The sequence below is a fragment of the Accipiter gentilis genome, chromosome 2 (assembly GCF_929443795.1).
Source record: "Accipiter gentilis chromosome 2, bAccGen1.1, whole genome shotgun sequence".
NCBI classification, from domain to species: Eukaryota; Metazoa; Chordata; class Aves; order Accipitriformes; family Accipitridae; genus Astur; species Astur gentilis.
Genome location: NC_064881.1, coordinates 16,911,274 through 16,931,609, shown reverse-complemented (window position 1 = coordinate 16,931,609; position 20,336 = coordinate 16,911,274). Strand labels below are relative to the sequence as shown.

The following is a 20,336-nucleotide window of genomic DNA, read 5'->3' as shown; positions in this document are numbered from 1 at the left end:
CATCGTGTCCATAACGCGCTTGAGGTCAGGTGTGTAAAACTGTATCTAATGTCTAACTGCTGGCAGCGCCAGGGCTTTTCTCTGAATATCTGACAATAAATAATCATCCTACCACCCATAAAACAGTGCAGCTGCTCACAACCATACACTTCCAGGCTCTCCCTGTGGGGAGCAAAATTTCGGTTCTTTGCCATCAGGTGTTCATGTCCTTCAGCATCATAAAGCCTGCCTTTACTTTCCACTAAATGTTTCCAAAAAGCTTTGAAGTCACTGAGACCCATACGTTACCACATGCTACTTGTTTCTTTTATTGTTTTATATGAATAGGACATATTTTATTTGAACGAATAAAATAAGTATCTACTACAATACAAGAAATCTCCACAGCAGCTCCTGGAATACAGAGAAATTAAATACACTTCTTGTAAATGTCTCCTTCTCTTGTAGGTCCAAATTATAAATTAGATAAATAAGAAAACCATAAATACACATTTCAAGATACAGCAATTATTAGGTAGAAACATTAATCATCTCTTCTCCTCCACCCTCATACAGCTTAAAGCTATTAATTAACAAATGAAATACTACAATACAGCTCTCTCAACAGACAAAACTCTTGCTGCCCTGGACTGTATGTTGGGTGCTCTATGGGTCACATTAGCTACAAGGACAGGTACCACAAATGCTCACTGTCTTAATTACCCCAAATGCAGCAAGTGGACTTTTCCCAGTGTCTGTCCATCTTCTTTATTTTTGCTTTGTTTAGGGAATGAAACCAAAAAAAGGGAACAGGTGACTGTTATTCTCCTTACTCCTTGAGTGTATGCATTGCTGTGCAAGAGAGTAGTCCCACTGCAGTTACTAAGTTTACCTATATGCGTAAAAATAGCATGTGCCTACAAGGCTAAGGCTTCTGGCAGGATTTCTATGGGCTGGGGAAGGGGGCATAGGGTGGTTGGTGATATTTGTAAAAGACATTTCAGGAAAATCTTGGCCGAGGCTCCAGCTTGGTTCAGTCATGGAGGACCTAATGTTGGCATGGTCACAGTGTCCATCCAGACTATCACACGGGGGCAATGTGTCAGGCTCTAACTTAAAGGTGGGGTGGACCCCTGTGAGAAACGCACTCTGGTGCTGTTCAGGTGTGCAGCCTTCAGCAGGCATCGGTCAATACCGGGCCACCATCACCTCTTCTCCTTGCCTTGCCAGCAGCTGGGGCCTTTCAGTCCATGGTTACAAGGAGCTATGTTCTCCTTCTTTCCCAGGAGGAAGAAAGAAAAGCAGGAGAGCAAATCATCCCTCTGTCAGGCTGCTGGGCCAGAGAAGTAATTTTGCTGTTGGTAAGGAGGAAGGGAGAGTCTGTGTGACTTCTAGCTACAAGGCTGTCCTCTGTGAGTTGTTGAGCACCTCTGAAGGAGAAGCCTGTGACTGAAGCAGTGATCGACAACTGAACGTGAGGGCTGACAGAGGTATTTTATGACGGTCTAGTGCCTCTCCCCTCCTTGGCAGACTCTGGACTGAGTTGGCCCTGGCCGTATGAAAAGCCATAGTCCCTTTTTAAACGAGAACTTCCATCCCTATCCTACTGCCTTCCCCAGGACATCCAGCCCCAGGTAGGTGTCCTCTGCTGTCCTCCTTGGAGCTACCAGGGACATTTGCTCTGTAAAGCTACTGGGTTTTTCCAGCTGCTTTCCCATCCCACAGACTTTGGTTGCTCAGGTTGTCAAGCCACAAAGCTTTCCTGTGTGCTGCTCCAACCCACTCACCCCAAAGCCAGAGGACCTGGCTGCTTTAGCAGCCTTTCCCTCCTGACTAGGTGGTACTTCTGAGCTGGTGACCCCTGACCGGGGATAACTGCCCGAGCCTGCAGCTCCGCAGGCTGTTATCCAAGGCTCCCTCACTCCTGCGCTGTAAGACAAATTCTGAATATGCTTTTTTTCTAAGTCCAGGTTGAAGATGACCTTAACACAAGCAGTGGATGAAGTCAGCAGGTACCCCAAGTGCAGAAGTTGCCTGGGAGGTTGTGGTAGGAGGGGAAGGAGCTGTAACCGCCGTTAACGCTGCCAACATAGGGTTCAGCCCTTTGGTGGGTTCACGGCTCTGGAGCCTCCTCACCTCGGTACCGTGGCACTGTGTGTGACGGCCTCTCGGTGCGTTTTACTACACTGGCTGCAGGCAAGCAAGTTTCAGATGGGAGCTTCTTTCCTCTGCTTCTGCCATAGAGTAAGACCTTTATTTTTCATTTATGTTTTAGAGCACTGGCAGTTAGATTAGAGAAGATTGTCATTGCTATGAGCAACAGGAGGTACACTTTCTCCAATTTTATATTTCAAGTTCTGTATTTAGGCAAACAAGAGTCTAATAACCAGGGGAGCACTCATATGAGGCAAGTAGGCAAGTACTGTTCACAACAGTATATAATATTGTCTACAACACTGGTGAAACCTTTTTTGTAAAACCTTTTTTTTTTTTTTTTTTTGAGAGGAAAACCCAAGAGGCCATGACCAGCAATTTCTAAATTGAAAAAAAATTTTGAGTGAATTCCATTAAATCCATGTATTCATAAGCACAGGTATCCTATATGCAAATATCTTACGTTTAGTCACCTAGTTGAACCATTTACATATTTTCTTTCCTCCTAGCATTTTGTGCGCTTAGTGAAATATCCCGTACCACATGGGTAGAGAGTAAGTTGCTGACTACCACTTAACATATAAGCTGGTTCTATGGAAGAAAGTATTTCTTGAGGTTATCCAGTTGCTCATAGTTTGATCTGGCAGGACACTTTGAAACACCAATCGCTTGTCACATAGCAAAGTTTGGTAAATGGTGTTTGCAAACTTGCTCATTTCTGACCCATTCTTTTAAAATTTTTGCTTCTTTTACTCCTGTCTTGAAACACGAACACTGAAGAATAAAAGATGTTTAGCATATGTCACTCAAATAAGCATATTGTAAGCTGTGTTTTTTATCTCATGATATGAGAGGGGGAAGAGGACAAGCAGTGGTACACAATGAGCAGACCCTTGGGATTTAATGGCACTCTGATCGATCTGTTGCCTTGCAGGAATATACAAACTGCATGGTAGGCTTTTCTTGTTGCAAGTCCGAGCTGATTCAGACAGGACGTGTAAAATGGTGAGTGGGCCAGCAGCAGTTTCAGCATCGAGTCAAGACATAAATCTAGTGGGATTTTAGTGTATTGCAACAAAGAAAGGCCAGTGAGTTGCATCACGTTCACCATTTTTACCCTAGTTAGCCTTTCTCCCACCGCTCTGAGGCAATGGCATCAAGTAATAAAAAGGATATCGTTTTCCTGGATGAGCCGTGCTGTGTCTGTTCCCTCATCGATCCTAGAGCACCTTGTCCTGGCTAAAGGTCTTCCCAAGTGTTGCTGAGCCTTATCAGTCCGCCTCAAAGGCACTGTTTGTTGCCCCCAGGTACTCTGACTTCTTCTTGTGCTTCATCCACATCTTCCTCAGGAGGCTGGGTGTCCCGCACAGGTTGCCTCCCGTCAGCGGTAGGGAAGCTTCTGCTCCCTGTGGCAGGGCCAGGTCGTACTCCGCCGTCTTCCTCCAGCGCTGCCTGTGGCTAGCAAATAGAGCAGAGATGAGTAAAGCATTCGCCTCCGTGGCCCTTCTTCCCTGCTTATGGTGACTGGCCGCTGAAAACCAAGGGCCGCCTGGTTGCAAAGGTATGTCCGTGCCTCGCCTGTGCCTGGGACTGGCAAGTCTGGGATGAGCAGGGGCTGTGCGGGGCAGTGGGCTTGGACGCGACAGCTGCCCCTGCTCTGCTTGGTGCCCTCCTTCCCTTCTTCTGTCAGAGCGAACACTCACACAAGGAGATGGGCTACAAGTGGGACCGCTACGAAGCGCATCCTCCGTAGCACTTGCCACCAGACGAGAAGCAGGTGGGTGGCCCAGGGGCAGAGCTGGGCTCTTCTGCCAAAGCCCCGGGGACGATGTGGCAGCGCCCAGGCGGGGTGAGCTCCACCTGGCCGAGGGGGCTGAGCTGGCTTACACCCACCGAGGGGGACTTACGTCTCTGTGTACGCAGTGCGAGGACACTGTGACAGTGAGCTTGTTACTGTCCCTCAGGTGGCAGTGGCGGCATCCCAGATATCACCCAGATCTGCGTCTGGGTTAACTGCCTACTGATGAGTGCGTTTGTACTGTGGTCAAGCTGTTCTGTAATTACACTTAAAGGCAATAAAGCTTTTTAAAAAAATATTTAATTACATTGTCTAAGCTGCCTTAGGGCAAATATAGACTCTGTCCTGGTTTTGGCTGGGATAGAGTTAATTTTCTTTCTAGTAGCTGGTACAGTGCTATGTTTTGGGTTCGGTATGAAAAGAATGTTGATAACACACTGATGTTTTCAGTTGTTGCTAAGTAATGTTTCAACTAAGTAAGTCAAGGATTTTTCAGCTTCTCATGCCCAGCCAGCAAGAAGGCTGGAGGGGCACAAGAAGTTGGGAGGGGACGCAGCCAGGCCAGCTGACCCAAACTGGCCAAAGGAATATTCTATACCATATGACGTCATGTCCAGTATATAAACTGGGGGGAGTTGGCTGGAGGGTCCGGATCGCTGCTCGGGAACTAACTGGGCATCGGTCGGTGGGCGGTGAGCAATTGCATTGTGCATCACTTGTTTTGTATATTCCAATCCTTTTATTATTATTGTCATTTTATTATTGTTATTATTATCATTATCATTTTCTTCCTTTCTGTTCTATTACACTGTTCTTATCTCAACCCATGGGTTTTACTTTTTTTTCCCCCAGTTCTCTCCCCCATCCCACTGGGTGGGGGGAAGGGAGTGAGCGGCTGCGTGGTGCTTAGTTGCTGGCTGGGGTTAAACCACGCAACTTCTTAGGGGGAAAATACTTAAATTTTTAATTTAGACACTTTTTTTTCTAGTGATAAAACACAGCTGTAATTGGCACCGGGGCAGCTGTATAAATGGCTATGGGTGACAGTATAATCAGCATGTCCTTTAGCTGGTCTCTCCCTGCCTTTGGGAAGCAAGCGGCATTGCTTTACTGTAAATCACCGAGGTTTTACAGCTCCACTTCAGAGTAGATCTGCAGCTGAGCACCTCTTTGTGTTTCTGGTGAGTGGGTGACCTGTGGTGGAGGTGCCCTGTCCCCTTCCCTGCCTGGAAGCTCCCCATGTGCAGCCCCCCAGGCTTGGCTGGAGAGGTGGGAAAGGACTTACTCTTCCGTAGAAATGCTGTTGCCTGTGGGTGAGTCTGTGACAGCCACCGCTTTCACTGTGATGTGGGCAACTGACGATGGTGGAATCTGCGGGAAGAAAAAGCACATCGTTAGGAAATGGCACTGATGAGTAGGGACCCCAGGTTTGTCTGAGAAAAAAGGCTGTTTTAGGAAAATCAAGAAATACTGTAAATCTCTTAACAAGAGAAAGCAGGTTGAGGATTTGACTGTCCAACTCTTAGCCACAAAAGTATTAATTGCTCACGTGAACGGTCTCACTGAGCTCAGCACAGAGCTTGTATGATCAAGAACAACTTCTCCTGTCGAAGGAGAGAGGCTTGCAGATCTTTTTATTCCCTAGTTTTTACATCTGGCTTCCCGAGGAGAGGAGGCTTTGTGCGGTCTGAGCAGCCTGCCTCTTGCAGCTCTTCACAGGCTGCCTCTACTGCTGGCTGGGAAGGAGCTGTCCCAGCCATCTCCATTTCTTGAGCATTCAGAAATGCTTCCCTGTTTTGCTGGGTGCTGCTCTGTGGTGTGGGGGGCCCTGATTCATGCCCCAGTTCTGCCATGACAGCACAAGTGCCTAATCATTGACTTCCTCCTTGTCTTATTTGATTATAAGTTGCCAGCCAGAGCAGAGGCACATTTTCACATAAACAGGCTGCTGAGACTGGCATATCCTCCAAGATGGTAAGCTAAAGTGTGGGTTGCCCAGAAATACAAAAAAAAAGTAAAAAATTGTGACATGCTCTCATCATTTCAGGCAATAAACACACTTACTGATTTTACTGGCAATACTGAAAAATTTCTTTATGTTATTGTCACTACTGTAACTGGTCTTAAGCTGTCTAGGGCCATTTCCCCTGGGATTAATCTGAGACTGGACATGTTTAGGTGTGCTCTGCAAGTATCCCAAGACTTAAAGAAGTTTGAAATCACTCTTGCAAGCATCCTTTGAAACTTAACTGTATTAACTATTGGTACATGCAACTAGCTTCATTACACTGAATACCATTAATATTGACCATCCTTCAATATTGTATAGTCATTTTTCTCAAGTGTAGCCCAGCTACCAGCTAGCAAGTACGTTGCAGCCATCCAGAAGAGCATCTGAAGCCATGAAGTTTCTATAGAATGGTCTGGTGTTGGTCAGAAACTTTTCAAAGGACTATTTTCTGTTTGAAAATCTGGTTTTTATAAAACATTTTTTGGTAAGAAAAAGAAGGGAGGCAAAATGTTTTAGTAAAGCTGAGCCATTTTTAACCAAAACATGTTTTCTGTCTATTACAGAACAAATTTTGAGGTTTTGTATGATGATTTTCCCATCAACTATTCATTGACATTTTTGATTGATCTGATTATCATGTCAGGTTGGCATTCTGGAGAATATGAATTATTTAATGCTTGTTCCACTTTAGAAATTAATTTCTTCCCAATTTGTGAAATTCCTTGAGAAACAAGAGGCTAATTCCTCTCAGCTCTTGCAGGTGGCTGAGCATTCAGAATGGGAGCCTGCCTGTTTCCATCCCACAACCCTTCCCGGTTCCCTGAGGGGCAGCTGTCCTGTGCCAGTCCCTGCTCCCAGCTAAGGATCCTCAGGCATAAATCCTGTCTCAAAGCCTTAACAAAGACTGTGAAATCTGCACTTACTGTGACAGACTGACATGCTGTTAATGCGGGACATGCTGACAGGTACTAGGTTTTAAGATGCATCAGACAGTGGTAGTTGGTCTTGCTTACTTTGGTAAGTAAGTATTTACTTACCAAAGATTTTCCATCCAACAGGCGGTTACAGGACTTGGATGACTCTTGTTCAGTAATTCCCACTGCAAAGCATAAGAAACATGGCATTATCGGTAATTATCCCATTGGCAAAGCTTGTATTAAAAGCCTCCTTCCATGCAATTAAACCCAGACATGAAGAGAGCCCAGATTCAGGTTATAGTCCCTCTAGATTTGATTATAGCCAAAAGTGCAGAAGTTTCTTTATTATGATCATCTACTATGATGTCAAAATAAGTGATTTTTGGAATAGCTTAAGTCATTCATTCTGGAAAGCCACTCAACTGCTTGCTCCTAGATTTTCAAATGAGATTGTGAACCGTCCTTAGCAGACCAGACTAAGTGGGAGCCCTTCCCCCTCTGTGAACACTCCTGTGTATGTATATACAAAAAGCGGTCCCATCTGCTACTCCTCTGCAGAGGTTGGGTAATGCAGTTTTTGTGTGTCTTGGAGCCCCCGCTGCCCGGTCTGTCCTGCCTAGGAGATCATTCTCCTTTCTGCACTGCCCTGGGGAGTTATTCTTACCTGGGCAGAGATGTGTGCTACATCCACCCCATCACAGGGAGGGATTTCAACCTTTCTGTCTGCCTGGGGCTGAGTGGCACCTCTCTCTGCTGTCCGCAAACCTGCAGGTTACCTTTCATTTACACGTGAGCGCTCAGCCAGTAACTTATCTATGGATAAATGCTTACTGACATTCCTGCTAGTTGTACCAAGGAAATAAATGAGTGAGGAATGACAGATTTTTTTCATGGACCCAAATTCTCCCATTTGGCTGTGGGAATGTGGAGATCTCTTTTTTTTTTTTCCCCCCTTTCTTTCTGTTCCTTGCCATTTTTGGTTGTCTGCTGTTTTTTTGAAAGGATATTCAGGTAAGTGAAGAGCAAGGATCTACAGAAACATTAAGATTCACCAAGACAGAGGATAGAATATGATTCACAACAGCTGTGACCAATGGAATATAAATAATGACAGCAAACATCAGAAATAGCCAAGGTGCTGCTTATAGTGCTGTCTCAGGCATGAGTTAGCAATCAGAACTGCCTTCTCCTTCTGGGGGCAATATTTGGCCATGATAAATATCTTAACCAGCCTCTCTCTTCCCACTACCGCCCCTGCCAGTAATTCCATTAGGTACCTAACTGTATATCTCACGTCAAAGTTTAATTCAATTACCTCCTCTCATCTTGCATATTAGGTACTAACAGTATTCAGCAAGTGGCTGCAGGCATCAGTGCTTCGGCTACTGTCCATAATTTTTTTGTTGTTGTTTCTTTTCTTTTCTTTTCTTTTCTTTTCTTTTCTTTTCTTTTCTTTTCTTTTCTTTTCTTTTCTTTTCTTTTCTTTTCTTTTCTCTTCTTTTCTTTTCTTTTCTTTTCTCTTCTTTTCTTTTCTTTTCTTTTCTTTTATTTTATTTTATTTTATTTTATTTTATTTTATTTTCTCTTATATTTTCTGATTCTTCCCTTCAGCCTATCCCTCTTCTTATTAGATATAGAAAATGTTCTGGCAAACTTTTAGCAAAATATCTAAGCAAAAGTAAGTCCTCATGGCTTCAGGTTCCTAAGTGCTCCTCAGGACAGTGGTGGCTGGGTGTGGTGTGAATTCCATTTCCAGAAGGTGCTACGGATGCCCAAGCCTGGGACAAGGGTTGCTCCACATCTGTTATTCTGACTTGCCCTATGTTTCCAAGATGAGTGCTTGTACAAAAACTTGGTACAAAACTGAGTTAATAAATGTGCTGATGGTCTCATCTATGCTCTTGTTTACACATTATTCACTTACTCTGGAAACCAAACTGTTCATTCTATTACCCTGATTTCAAGTTGTTTTTTACCAAATCTGAAGTCTCTTCAATATTTAACAGTACTTGTCTACAGAATAAGCATGGAAAACTCTACAGGCACAACTACTTCCAGTAAGAAAGTTGAAGGATGTTTTCAAAGGGTGAAATTTATGTGGAGGTCACATTGGTACAGAGATTAATGAAAACAGATGATACATATCCATATATATACCTCACTTCATATCACACAATGTTGGCTTTCCAGCTGTTGAGAAACAGCTGGAAAAACCTTTCTGGACTCTCTCATGGATCCCTATTCTCAGAGTAGGTATTATTAATAGAGTGCATACTGAAACCAGACACTGCAGCATGTAATTATAAAGAGCTGTTTTTATTTTCATACAAATATTTGCAAACGCTTCTACCTTCCTCCTCTTAAAATGCTAAATCTGTAAAGTCAGGCACTCAAAAGCTATGAAACACCAGAATTGGATCAAAGTTATTTCATCGCCCCCAAGGATCTAGACATTGAGATTCTGTCTCTAATTTGTGACCAGAAACCATTTTTACACAGTCTTTCTGCTTCACTCATATAGACATTGTTCATTCAGAAAGCTGTTGTTCATCCTTAGCTTTCATTTCTCAGTGCACAGTCCTATACTTAATTTCCCAACCAGTGAATCCTCTGAGGGCAGAACTATTCATGTTTTCACGAGCTCTTCTGTATCGTGATCACTGTGGTCATCATCTGCACAAATGTTTTAAAAAAACAGCTTCATCACCTCTTGAAGGACAAGGACTTACGCCAGGCAAACAGAGGTAGGTACTGAGTTTAAGATCAGAAGTTCCTGGGATCCAATTTTTCTGAGGCTTGAGGAGGATGCAGCACTGTTCATAGTCAAGGCAGAGGTTTTTGTGCAGCAGCAGGAACTGAGCCTTCCCAGGTGCTGCAGTCGGAGGTGTGAAGCAGGCACCCAGAAAAGGGGGATCCATCGGCTGTGTGAGGTGATGAGCATCACTGACGAGTCTGCTGGCAGTGATGGACAGACCGTAGGGAGCTACTGCAGGACACGCCTTCTGTGCTTTGAGGAACAGGGATCCGATAAACAACCTTGCCATGCTGCACAAGCTTAGGCAGCCCTGCAGCAGCTGTCTTGTCTTGTCCAGACGCTCCTGGTGAGTTTGTCCTGTCCTGTTCTCGTGCCCTCCTTCCACTCAGTCATTCCTTTTTGTTTTATTTTTGTTCTAATTTCAACTTAGTTTCTCCCTCTTCCCCGTTCAGCATCCCAGTTTCTTTGCCCGATCGCCTCCCTTTCTCCCCCTATGAGAACCATTTCCCCCTTTTCTGCTCTTCTTTTTGGATTCCTACATTTTTTCTCCAGTTCACACCTATCTGTCACCCTTTACCTCTTGCTGCCCCTAACACCAGAGACCAGCAGTCCCTCCTTTCTCTCCTGCTGACACTCTGCCCCCCACTACCCTACAGCTGGTGCCAGCCACTCCTCCACCTCTCCCTGCTCCAGCCCCAAAGCCCCAGCTCTTTGTTCAGCCATTTCTTGGCTCCGGGCCCGGTTTGAGATCTTTCCCTATGGTCCCAAGCTCAGTTTGTTCCTTCCCAGTTTCCCAGGTCCCGCTCTTGGCTGGTCTGTGTTTAAATGGGATGGCTTATGAGCAGTGTAGTTGCGGAGCGGTGGTGTGAAGAACATGCACCTTCATGGTAATATCTGCTTTACAGATTTAGCACCTTTTAACAGCTAAATGTCCAATGTCTCTACCTAACACGTGCCATATGGGATTTTTTCAAAGGCTTATGACTTGACTGCATGTGGGTGGTTTTTCAAGGGAGAGCAGCAAAAGATGCATTTTTGATTAAAAGGCCACCCCTTGCCAAACTGCATGGACCTGCTCCATTTTCGCCCTTCCAAACATAACACACCAGCGCTGAAGGAGCTGAATGACCGGTCTGTTTATGTTTACTCATTTCCTTGGTTTTGCCTTGGCAAACTCTATTTTTCCTTCACGGGTTCTCACAAATATGCTGAACAAGTCTTGGTTGAAAAAACAAAATCAGGTCTGTGGCTGACATCCAGAATCTAAAATTCCATCCCAAACAATTGTGTGCTGGCAAGTTCTGAGCAACTGAGCAGGGATCCTATATAATAAGATGACTCAAGCAAACTCAGTGATTCGCAATCTATCATCTCTAAAATATTGTCAGCCTTTGGAAAGGGAGCATTTACGACTCTGAATAAAGTGAATTTATGACTCTGATTAAAGCGAGAACTCTGCAATGCCACAGTCATTATATCTCATTAATTCCAGCGGACATTTTAAGCATGGAAGTATCCTTCAGGTACATAACAAAGTGCCTGCTTTGCTGCAAACAGGAAGACTGCAATACCCAAAAATGTTCTGAAGCCACAGAGGAATAAAGCCACTTCTGGGGACTTACCATGCTGGGCAGTGCCCTTGGCGGGACAGGGTCCCCGCTGCCTGCTCTGCAGGCGGCCCAAGCCCCGCACCTCGTCTTCGCTGTACAGCACCTGGAGGAGGTCACCCTGGTAGGGCTGCAGCTTCTCTGCCCCATGGGGCCGACGATCGGATATGGCTACCACCTACGGGGAAGAGGCAAAACCATCCCGTTACACCCGGTCTTGGAGGTTAGGTGGTCTGGCAAGGTCACAGGGGAGCAGCATGGCGCTTGCTCTTCCCACTGCTTTACTGTCATCCCAAGGGGATTTTGTCGGGTGGGGACTGTGGGGGGATTTGTGGGGTTTGTTTTGTTTGGCTCCTGCCTCCGTGCATGAGATGTATGGGAAAATCATGTGGGGTCTCTCTGGCACCCAGCTACTTAGTTGCACCTTTCTGTATTCTCTTCAGGAGACCGAAATGGGGTCCTTTTCAAGATCTACTGAGACAAGCTCAAATTTAATTTCTTACTGCATCATATCTTGGGCAACCAGTTAAACTTAGGCAATTAAGTTATGAATGCTATTTCTTCATGGCCTCTCCTGTCTTTTGGAATTATTTACATTTTATACCTGGCAAATGACTACAGAGTATACAAGGCGGTGAGTAATTGTGCTCGCAGAGATTAAATTTCACAAACGTTAGCTCACACATACAAAACTCACTGAGAGCTGCACCTTCAAACATTAGGCCCCCTGTATCTTAAACAGAGTCCCTGAAAACAAGAGTGAACAACATCAAGTTCTTTTCTACATCAATCATGACTAAGTCATGGCACTCACTGTGCTGCCACAGGAAACTGGGGAGGCCAGAGCTAATGTGAGCTTAAAAAAACAGGAATAGGCTCCAAGCATGTGGATCCATCAGGACTGATATCCAGGATGGTGTGGAAACAATCTTCTCAAGAAGATTAAAGTCCCGACAGCAGGGAAAGAGTGTTTCATGCTTTGGTTTCTTTTATTCTTCCCCGAAGACTTGCTACAGTCATACAGAGAACAAGGTAAATAGGGCGAAGATCCAAACCAGCAAGGAAACAAGAAACGTAGCAACTATTCCAACTGTTTCCCATTAGACTCAGGTTGATCTTATGTTAGGAGACCAGGAGAAAAGCAGTTACTTGCATCTAACTGATGACTGATAGTTGCCATCTACATGTCTTATATATAAATACAGTTATTTGGTCTCAAGACAGAGACCAGCAACTGACCAGCCCGCTCTTGGCATAGAAAAGCCTTAATTCCATCTATTGCTCTGCCTTCTAACATTCACTCAAGATAAAAACAAGACCGCATTCAAGCATGTCCCCTCACACACAATTGTCCATTTTCTTTAAGTAAGTTTTAATTCAGTTTGCCATTAATCTGCAATATTCTGTGTACGTGAATTTTTACACAGATAAAAAAGCACATGCAAACCAATGTTTTCCAAAACAGGAAAAAAGAAAAACCCCAACCTGACCACTTTTTACTCTTTTGATTCCAGGTACCCTCAGGAGTCTGGAGAAGGCTACATGACCTAGAAACTACTGACCAGCAGGACAAGGAGCAGAAACAGCCCAACGGCAGGCAAAAAAACTGCTGGAAAGGGCTGGCGAGACAACCAAAGCCTAATCCAAGACCTAAGAGGGGTTTTCTCTTAGTTCTGTGGATTTTGGCACTCAGCCTAACACAGTCGCTGCTCCGTAAGCTACTTAAGGATGTGGCCAGTGTTAAGGTAAAGTCCAAGCGGCTACCGGTGTCCTTGAAGGCAAGCACGTGCTAAAAGGAGGCTGCAGCCAGGGCCCAGCAGTACTGACCACGAATCTGGCGCCGCGGGACAGAGCCGAGCCTCAGCATTGCTCCGATAATTCAGAAACGAGAGTGATGCTGGTGGTTTGAGGCCTCCTGTTGCTGCTTAAGCAGTTGGTGTTGGCTCTCTCCCAGCTGCCCCTGGACCAGTCCCAGGACCTCGCCGTCCCTCTGCAGCAGCTCCTCGCGGGCTGCGGGCTCCCGTGTCCACGCACGCCCTGACCACCCGAACCTTGTGAGCTGCATTACCCCCATCACCACCGTGACAGTGGTGGAGACACCCGTCTGTATCTCAAATGTGACGAGGCTACGGCTGATGGAGTCTCTCGTGACAGCCCTTGGACCCTGCCTTGCATGAACCGAGCTCTTCCAGCTTCCAAGGGATGCCACAAAGCTCAGCTTTTCCCACCAGCTCTGGAAATATGCTCAGTGCTCTTGGTCACACTCGGTCTTCTTTGGTGTGTGACAGAAAATGTCATCAACCCTCTGCTACTGAGACACCTGAGGTCACTTCTTTTGCATGGTCATGGAAAGAGCATTTTTGGTAAGTAGGATGCTGGCTGCAGTCATCTCTAATCCTGAAAGTGGCTTATTTGATCAGTGTAAACCGCCGTGGACTTGAAACTTAACAATCTGCCTATGTGTTGCAAAGGATGAAATTTAGTTTGGGGAAAGGAAGCAGGATTTTAAACGCCATTAATAGCAGAAATTATTTAGACACATTGTCTATGTTTTTGAGATTCCTTGTTACATGTCGTATCAGTAGTGCCAAAACGCCTTCAAGCAGCAGAATCTGTATAAATAAGTTACAGTGCCATTTTCCATTACAGCTGGAGACAACAGTGCAATCTCTATAGCACATCTTCAGTGAATATCTTTGCAGCATTTGGCTGTAGGACACTTTTGGAGTTCCTTATCTCCTAATTCAAGTTTTCACAGTGACTTTGTCTACCTCACCCATTACTGTAATATGTAAAGACTTATCTAGGTCAGGAAACTAAACCTGCTGTAGTGCAGTTTTGATCTAAACTGGAGCTGACATTTCTCTAGGGTACCTAGGGTAAGGCAGAAGGATCAGCTGGAAGTCACTTTTCGTTTCTAGACATACCAGGAAATTTAAATCTGTGTGACTAGCAGAGTCAGCCAAACTATGCAGAACTAGGAAACTGCTCTCTAAAAACCTACTGTTTTTAGAAACTGTAAGTCCTTTGACCTGCTCAATCTGTTTGCAGGATGCCAACTCTGAATTCAGAGCTCAGCAAAGTCTCTTTTTTGTGGACGTTACCATGCACATGAGAGCACTGAGGCCTGGCATACCCACTGTTGGAATTAGTTGTGTTAAGTGGGGGGCATGGAGGACCCAGGAGGGTTGCAGAGCAGCGCAGGGGTTGTTCCAACAACCCTGCTCCTGGACCCAAATCCCACTGCCAAACCGACAACCAGCCAGAAAAGGTGACAATTAAACATCTGGCTTTGGATAAAACTTTGAAGCTTAGAGGTTGAACAACAATGTGCTTGTTAGTGGGGGAAATGCCAGATTTGTAGAGTTAAGATCTTTTTGATGGTCTAATGCCAATCTAATTTTTAATGTGGTAGCACTAGCATGCACAGAGGGATTTACCATTTTTCTGAAAAGTAGCCTGGTACTGGTGTCCGGACAGTTTTACCTAAAAGATTTTGGAGCTAGAAGAGCAAGGGAAGAGAAGGGAGGGACCTACTATCACTGGAAATAACTAACATTAGGGCAATAGGAACTGCAAATAAGCATATTGGTGAAACACCCAATTAAAAAAAAAGAAGGCGTTTCCCCCTTTCTCTCACCCTTCTACAGTCATGATCATGCTTTTGGGATGGGTTCTTGAATGTGATGGAATTTACTCCCCTAGGGTCAGTCATTTGAATGTTAAATCACTTACTTAATGCTACACTGCTTGAGTATTTCTGCCACAAAAAAACAGGTCTGGCAGATGTCCATGTTGCTTGCTATTTTTGCCCTTGCTGAGGATTAAAGTTGTGCATCCACTGCAATCACCAGAGCAGAAGATTTCATGTTAGCTGAAGCATTTCTACAGCACTGACTGCAGGTGCAGAGGCAAAAGTGAAAAATAAATAATCATTCTGCTACTTTTCTGTGGGTCTAGAAATTGGCAATCACAACTTCCTCACAGGCACGTATATTACAGTACGTGCCATTTATTTGAATGCTTGTGCATGAGCTGTAAGCAGCTGCATCACCCTGCGGAAGGGGAATGCACAAGTCTAAGAGATGACTGTGCCAGCTGCTTTGGTTTGAGAGCCTTGCTTGTTTTTTTAGCTGGAGCTGCAGACCATTCCTCAGGCTTGGTGCTCCCACTACTAATATGATGCTGCCTGCATCATGACTAAGGGCCAATCAAAGCACATCTTTAATTGGGGTCAGGAAAGCCCCAAAGGAAAACAAAAATCCTCTAAAAATACAGCAACAAACCAGGGACTTTCTTATCTTATTTTCTTAGACCTTTATGAGTATAGTGCTGCTACAGCAGCTGATCCAATCCAAATTAAATATTAGAGGCTTCCGTTCAGCAGAAACAACAACTATTTAACTGCTGAGATTCGGAACATGATAACAGACATACGATTGCCCTAGATTTTGGTAAGAGCTAGCTGAAAATTTTTTGCTGAATGGTTTTATGAGAAAATTCTGGTTAGAAATCTGGGCATTTTGTTGGAAAAGTATCTGTCTAAAAAAGGGGTATCTCAAAATGGCTTATTTTGAGCAACACTCTAGCACTCTGACTTTCATCCTCATTTGGAAGGAAGAGTCATTTTGAAACTTCAGCCTGAGTTATGGGACAAAAATAAGATTTTTCACAATTTGAGGAAACACACACACATACATAGTTCCTACCCAAACATGAAAGGTGTGTTATTGACCCTTCCTGGAGACCACTTCAGGCATCCTGTGAAGTATTGGGATCCTGTGATCCGCTTCAATAACCAAGAGAGGGGATGGGAGTGAATGTAGCAAGGTTTTTTTCCAGTGCATGGGTATGTGTGGTAAGCAGGGGGGACTTACGGTGCTGTGGGGAGATCAGGGAATCAGGAATACGAAGAGGAGGCTATTTACAAATGAGGATGGGACTGGGAAGTAGGATAGGGCATGGAAAAAGGAAAGGCCATATATATTTCAATGAAGTGCTAGAGAAGAGGCAGGTCTGTAGTGAGAAGAAATACTTTGTCAGAAGAGTCTCAAAGTGTGAAAAAAGTGCTTTGATACGCACAAGAGAAAGACACCATCATTGCTGCAAGTGAGAACTGCAATGAAAAGGTTGTGGAAGGGGTTGTGAATGGGCCAAATGGATTTAAGGGGGGAAAACAGGCCCTGAAGACAAGAAGCCTGATGCCCATGTGTCAAAGTGGCCCAGCTTGGAAAACATTTTCTCAGAGCATGAAAAATGTTCAGTTATTTGAATTTGGGGGTGTATCTCACCTGCAGGGAGGGGGATAAGCTCCGGCCGTGCCCGTGCAGCGAGGGTGAGCAGAGGACAGGCAAGCACCACTGGGATCCAGGGACAAGCATCCTCCTGTGGCTCGCTCAGAGCCTCCTTTTTGAGTCAAGGTTACAGCCCATTGCTTGGTGTTTTTCTCCCCAGTTCCCCGGGGAATAGGATACTGGCTCCTTAATGAATGCGTATATGTATTGATATGATTTGTTTGCTTTTCATTCCTGCCTGTCCCTCCAGCACTATTATTAAGGCTTTATGGATAAGAATTAAGTCTGTGATTCCCTCAGATGACCCATGTTGATAAGAACTGATTTTGACTGGCTCTGCACAGACACACTGTATTTTTTGAAGTTCAATGTGCTTCTATAAATAAACTTTGGCTTTACAGAAACTCCCCTTTCTGTTTCCCACCCCACTCCCTGCATCGGACACCGATGCACTTCTTTGCCCTGAAAGATCTGCTTTCCATTTATCCATGGCATTTTTAAGGATAAGTGTAGACAACTGGAATTAAAAAAAAAAGAAAAAAAATAAAAAGAGGGAGAGAAAGGGAGGTTTTTCTTACACTCTTTGTTAGGATGTGCGGTGTAGTTTTGGCTCGTCTTCGGGCAGGACTACATGCTGTGAAAAGAAGAACGGGAACACAGTCAGGGTGCAGCGGAGGTTGACAAGATGAGGTTACATGTGCCTTTGAAAGTCCTCTATGAGAATACACTGAGGGCACGGTGGGGAGAGGGGGAAGAAGAAAGGGTTTAAGGAGGAGGATTCCAGCTGAAACAACCCAGAAGAAAGTCCTTTTTAATGTCACCTCAGAGACCATGCTCTAGCTATACAATACAGACATCTGTGGGCACAGGGCAACAGCCTTCCCCAAGTTTCTGCACCTCTCCCACAGGCTTCCAGGAGGAACCATCCTTTTCCTTCCTGAGTTTTGATCTGGCCTCCCACCTGCCAATGTTTCAGAAGGAAATGAGCTTCTCCTTCCATCCAGTCACCTTCAAACATGACTAGTGTATACGTTAACTTTGGAGAGGCCTATCATTTTATCTAGAAAGGGACTTTTTCAATAAGCTCAAACACCTCTGTGACATCATTTCACTTTTACTGCATGATGTCCAAAGCACAACATTTGCACTAAGCCTAGCCTTTTCTTTTCAATCCTCAAAATGACCCTTTCGGTTCTTTAACTTGGGGCATTTTGCTTAAAGTCTGTTTCTCAATTTTATTTCTTAGAGCCATGAAGACACCAAAATCATAGGCAAACCAGAATCACTAGCCACTAGACCCACAAGATGCCAGGACCATAAGCCAGGCTTTTGACTGGACTGAAGTGATTGGTTTTGCATGAGGGTTTTTCTGGACAAAGTGAAGATTGTTTAAACACTCACTGTTTCGGTTTGACTTGAAACTGGCCTGAAAATCTCTGTGATACTCCCAGCTCTCCCTCTCATCACGTCTTACCCTTTGCTCTTTAAAAATATTATCCTCCCCTGTGTTCAGGCTACAGGAGCTATAGGATTTAGCAGCCAGTGACAGAAACAGGCCTGCAAAAACCTGCCAAATTCAGAGAATTAACTCCAATTCTAAAGGCTGACCCTGAGGGCAAGGCATGTGAATGGGGGTTTCCTATTCAGGCTCCATGTATAATCCACAGGCTTTGAAGAGCCAGAAAGGTTTGTTATAGGTTGACAGGTGACTCTTACTCAGCAGGTGAGCTTTCCTTTACATCTTTGGCATACATTCAACTCCAGGAGTTGCAGTGCTTATCGCTGCTATGCATTAATGTTTGCAAAGAGTTTTGAAGCTGTGGAAGCAGCTGGAGGTCATCCAAGGCTTCTCGTTACTGCAGCCAAACTCCTCTCCTCTGACAGCAGGAATAACAAGTGACCGGGCTTTCCCGGGCTCCGATACAAGCAGAGCTGGCAGCGGGACCAAAGTCACTCTTCCTAGACAGCTTGTGTTTGTCTAATAAGCCACCCCTCGATAGCCCAGTGAGGATCTAAGCGCTGAGCATTAGGACCTCACTGGACAGAAATAAAGTTTTGGCCTACGCTCTGCCCGCAGTGAAACAGGACGGTAACACGGGAGGTGATCCGTCTTGCCCAGGGTCCCTGCCAGCGACATGTTGGAGCGCAGGGTACTTCCACACTGAGCTCATCACAACCAAGTTATCTGCCTGTACAGAGCTTGAGAGCGTGCTAAACTGTCAGTTCAATTATGGTCTGTTTTGCATGGCGTGATATCCTCAGGGATCCCTACTGCCTTCTCCTGCAGGATACGTTTTATATTTTAAACCATGGTGAATGTGGGATGAAAACCAGACAAACATAACGAAGGTGGGGTTTTTTCTTAGGAACATCTTTTAAGTTGGTTTTGAAGCTGCTGCAGTCACCTTTACCTCTGGGATTTCATCATGTGAGGACTAAACTAATTGCTCAGACACAAAACACTCAAGTGCCGAGAAGTTTATTGATGCAAGGAATTATCTTCTTGTCTCTCTGGTATTTATGTATTTTACTGGACAATGTGAGGAGCACAGTTTACATAGATTTCTACCAGAAGCAAGTACTGTTATGTTGTTATTGGCACCCAGGCTGGTGCACAAGGAACAACACATAAATGTGCCTAACAGTAATAAATTTGCATATTTTCAGAGTGCTTGTCATCCACAGTCCAACTCACTGCCTGTCGTCTGCCAGAGCGAGTGGCAAATGGCTTACAGGGGCTGAAGAAAGGCAAGGCATGAAAGGGAAGTCACAGCACCAGCAAACATGCAATTACTTGAATAGCCATTGAAAGCAGAGTGAATCACGGAGGTAGCCAGAAGCGACCCACTCGCCCAGGAATACAATGGCAGCAATGCAAACAGTGGGGCTGCAGGGCTCTCTCTGCAAACACGATTTTCTGCAGGGAGTGGGAGCAGGAAGGGAAGAATGAATCCTTGCAGATGATGTTTCTGGATTTGCCTGCAAAAGGACGTCTGTATGTACAGCCCAGCTTTTGGGCAACAAAAACAATTACAGTGATGGTTCACTTTGCCATTTCCACGTATATTCTGAAATCAAGCAGCTGGGAGCTTATGCTCGTAGCTTGCAAGTAAAGATCTGATCTGGCCCCACAATTTGTTTTCCCTGCTTTTACCTGCTTTCTTGTTGCTGAAATATGCAGCCATTGAGTTTAAACTAATTTGTTCAATCAAATGCAGACTGGGCTTTGTCCGGTTCTTACTCTTCATTACAAGCAATTAATGTTAATCATGCATTCATTTCCAGGGCATGGCTTTGGAAATGTTCCACTTATTGAGCCAGCAGACTTAAATTCAACATTCATGCAGTTCACCCAGTTCATCTGAGCTGCTAACTGCTTGCAGAACTTCATTTTTCTTTTCTATTATGCAGAATAGCCACACAGTTGCAAGCTGTCACTTTAGCAATTACCTCATAGGTATATCAACACCGATTCCAGATCTCCGAATTTTGCCAGCACAAAGATTTTACACAGCCACAATATTGAAGCACCTGCATGGATTAGCTCCAGAAACAAGCAGCAAGTGCTGGACTGCAAGCAGAACACGGCACGGCTCGGCAGAACAGATGAGCTGCTCACTTCAAAGATTTTGCTGATGCTAAACACCCCATCCATCTAAAAGACAACACTGTAGCGGTTGTTTACAGTTTAGATGTACTCACATTTGGATGAAATCACAGTGGTGAAAACTTCTAAATTTTCGTCGCTGCAGCTGTAAATCTGGTGCATTTTCCACCTCTCCCTCCTGACTGCCTTTCAGCTTCATGCAACCGCTCTGAAC

General features: G+C 44.8%; 1 protein-coding gene across 1 annotated transcript; it reads right to left on the bottom strand.

The window, feature by feature from the left end:
- Window positions 1-311: 311 nt before the first annotated feature.
- VXN (vexin) lies at window positions 312-20,333 on the bottom strand. Its single transcript, XM_049822389.1, has 6 exons — window positions 20,218-20,333; window positions 17,094-17,149; window positions 11,237-11,399; window positions 6,980-7,041; window positions 5,217-5,302; window positions 312-3,591 (listed from the first exon to the last, which is right to left on the bottom strand). Exons 1-6 carry the CDS (start codon window positions 20,282-20,284, stop codon window positions 3,405-3,407), a joined length of 621 nt encoding a protein of 206 aa, XP_049678346.1. The 5' UTR covers window positions 20,285-20,333; the 3' UTR covers window positions 312-3,404.
- Window positions 20,334-20,336: the final 3 nt, after the last annotated feature.

Coding starts and splice junctions, on each gene's coding strand:
- VXN (XM_049822389.1), bottom strand. CDS start 20,284: ATGCACCAGATTTACAGCTGCAGCGACGAAAATTTAGAAGTTTTCACC. Junction 17,150..20,217: donor CACTGTGATTTCATCCAAAT/GTGAGTACATCT, acceptor TTCTTTTCACAG/CATGTAGTCCTGCCCGAAGA. Junction 11,400..17,093: donor CGCACATCCTAACAAAGAGT/GTAAGAAAAACC, acceptor TCTTCCCCGTAG/GTGGTAGCCATATCCGATCG.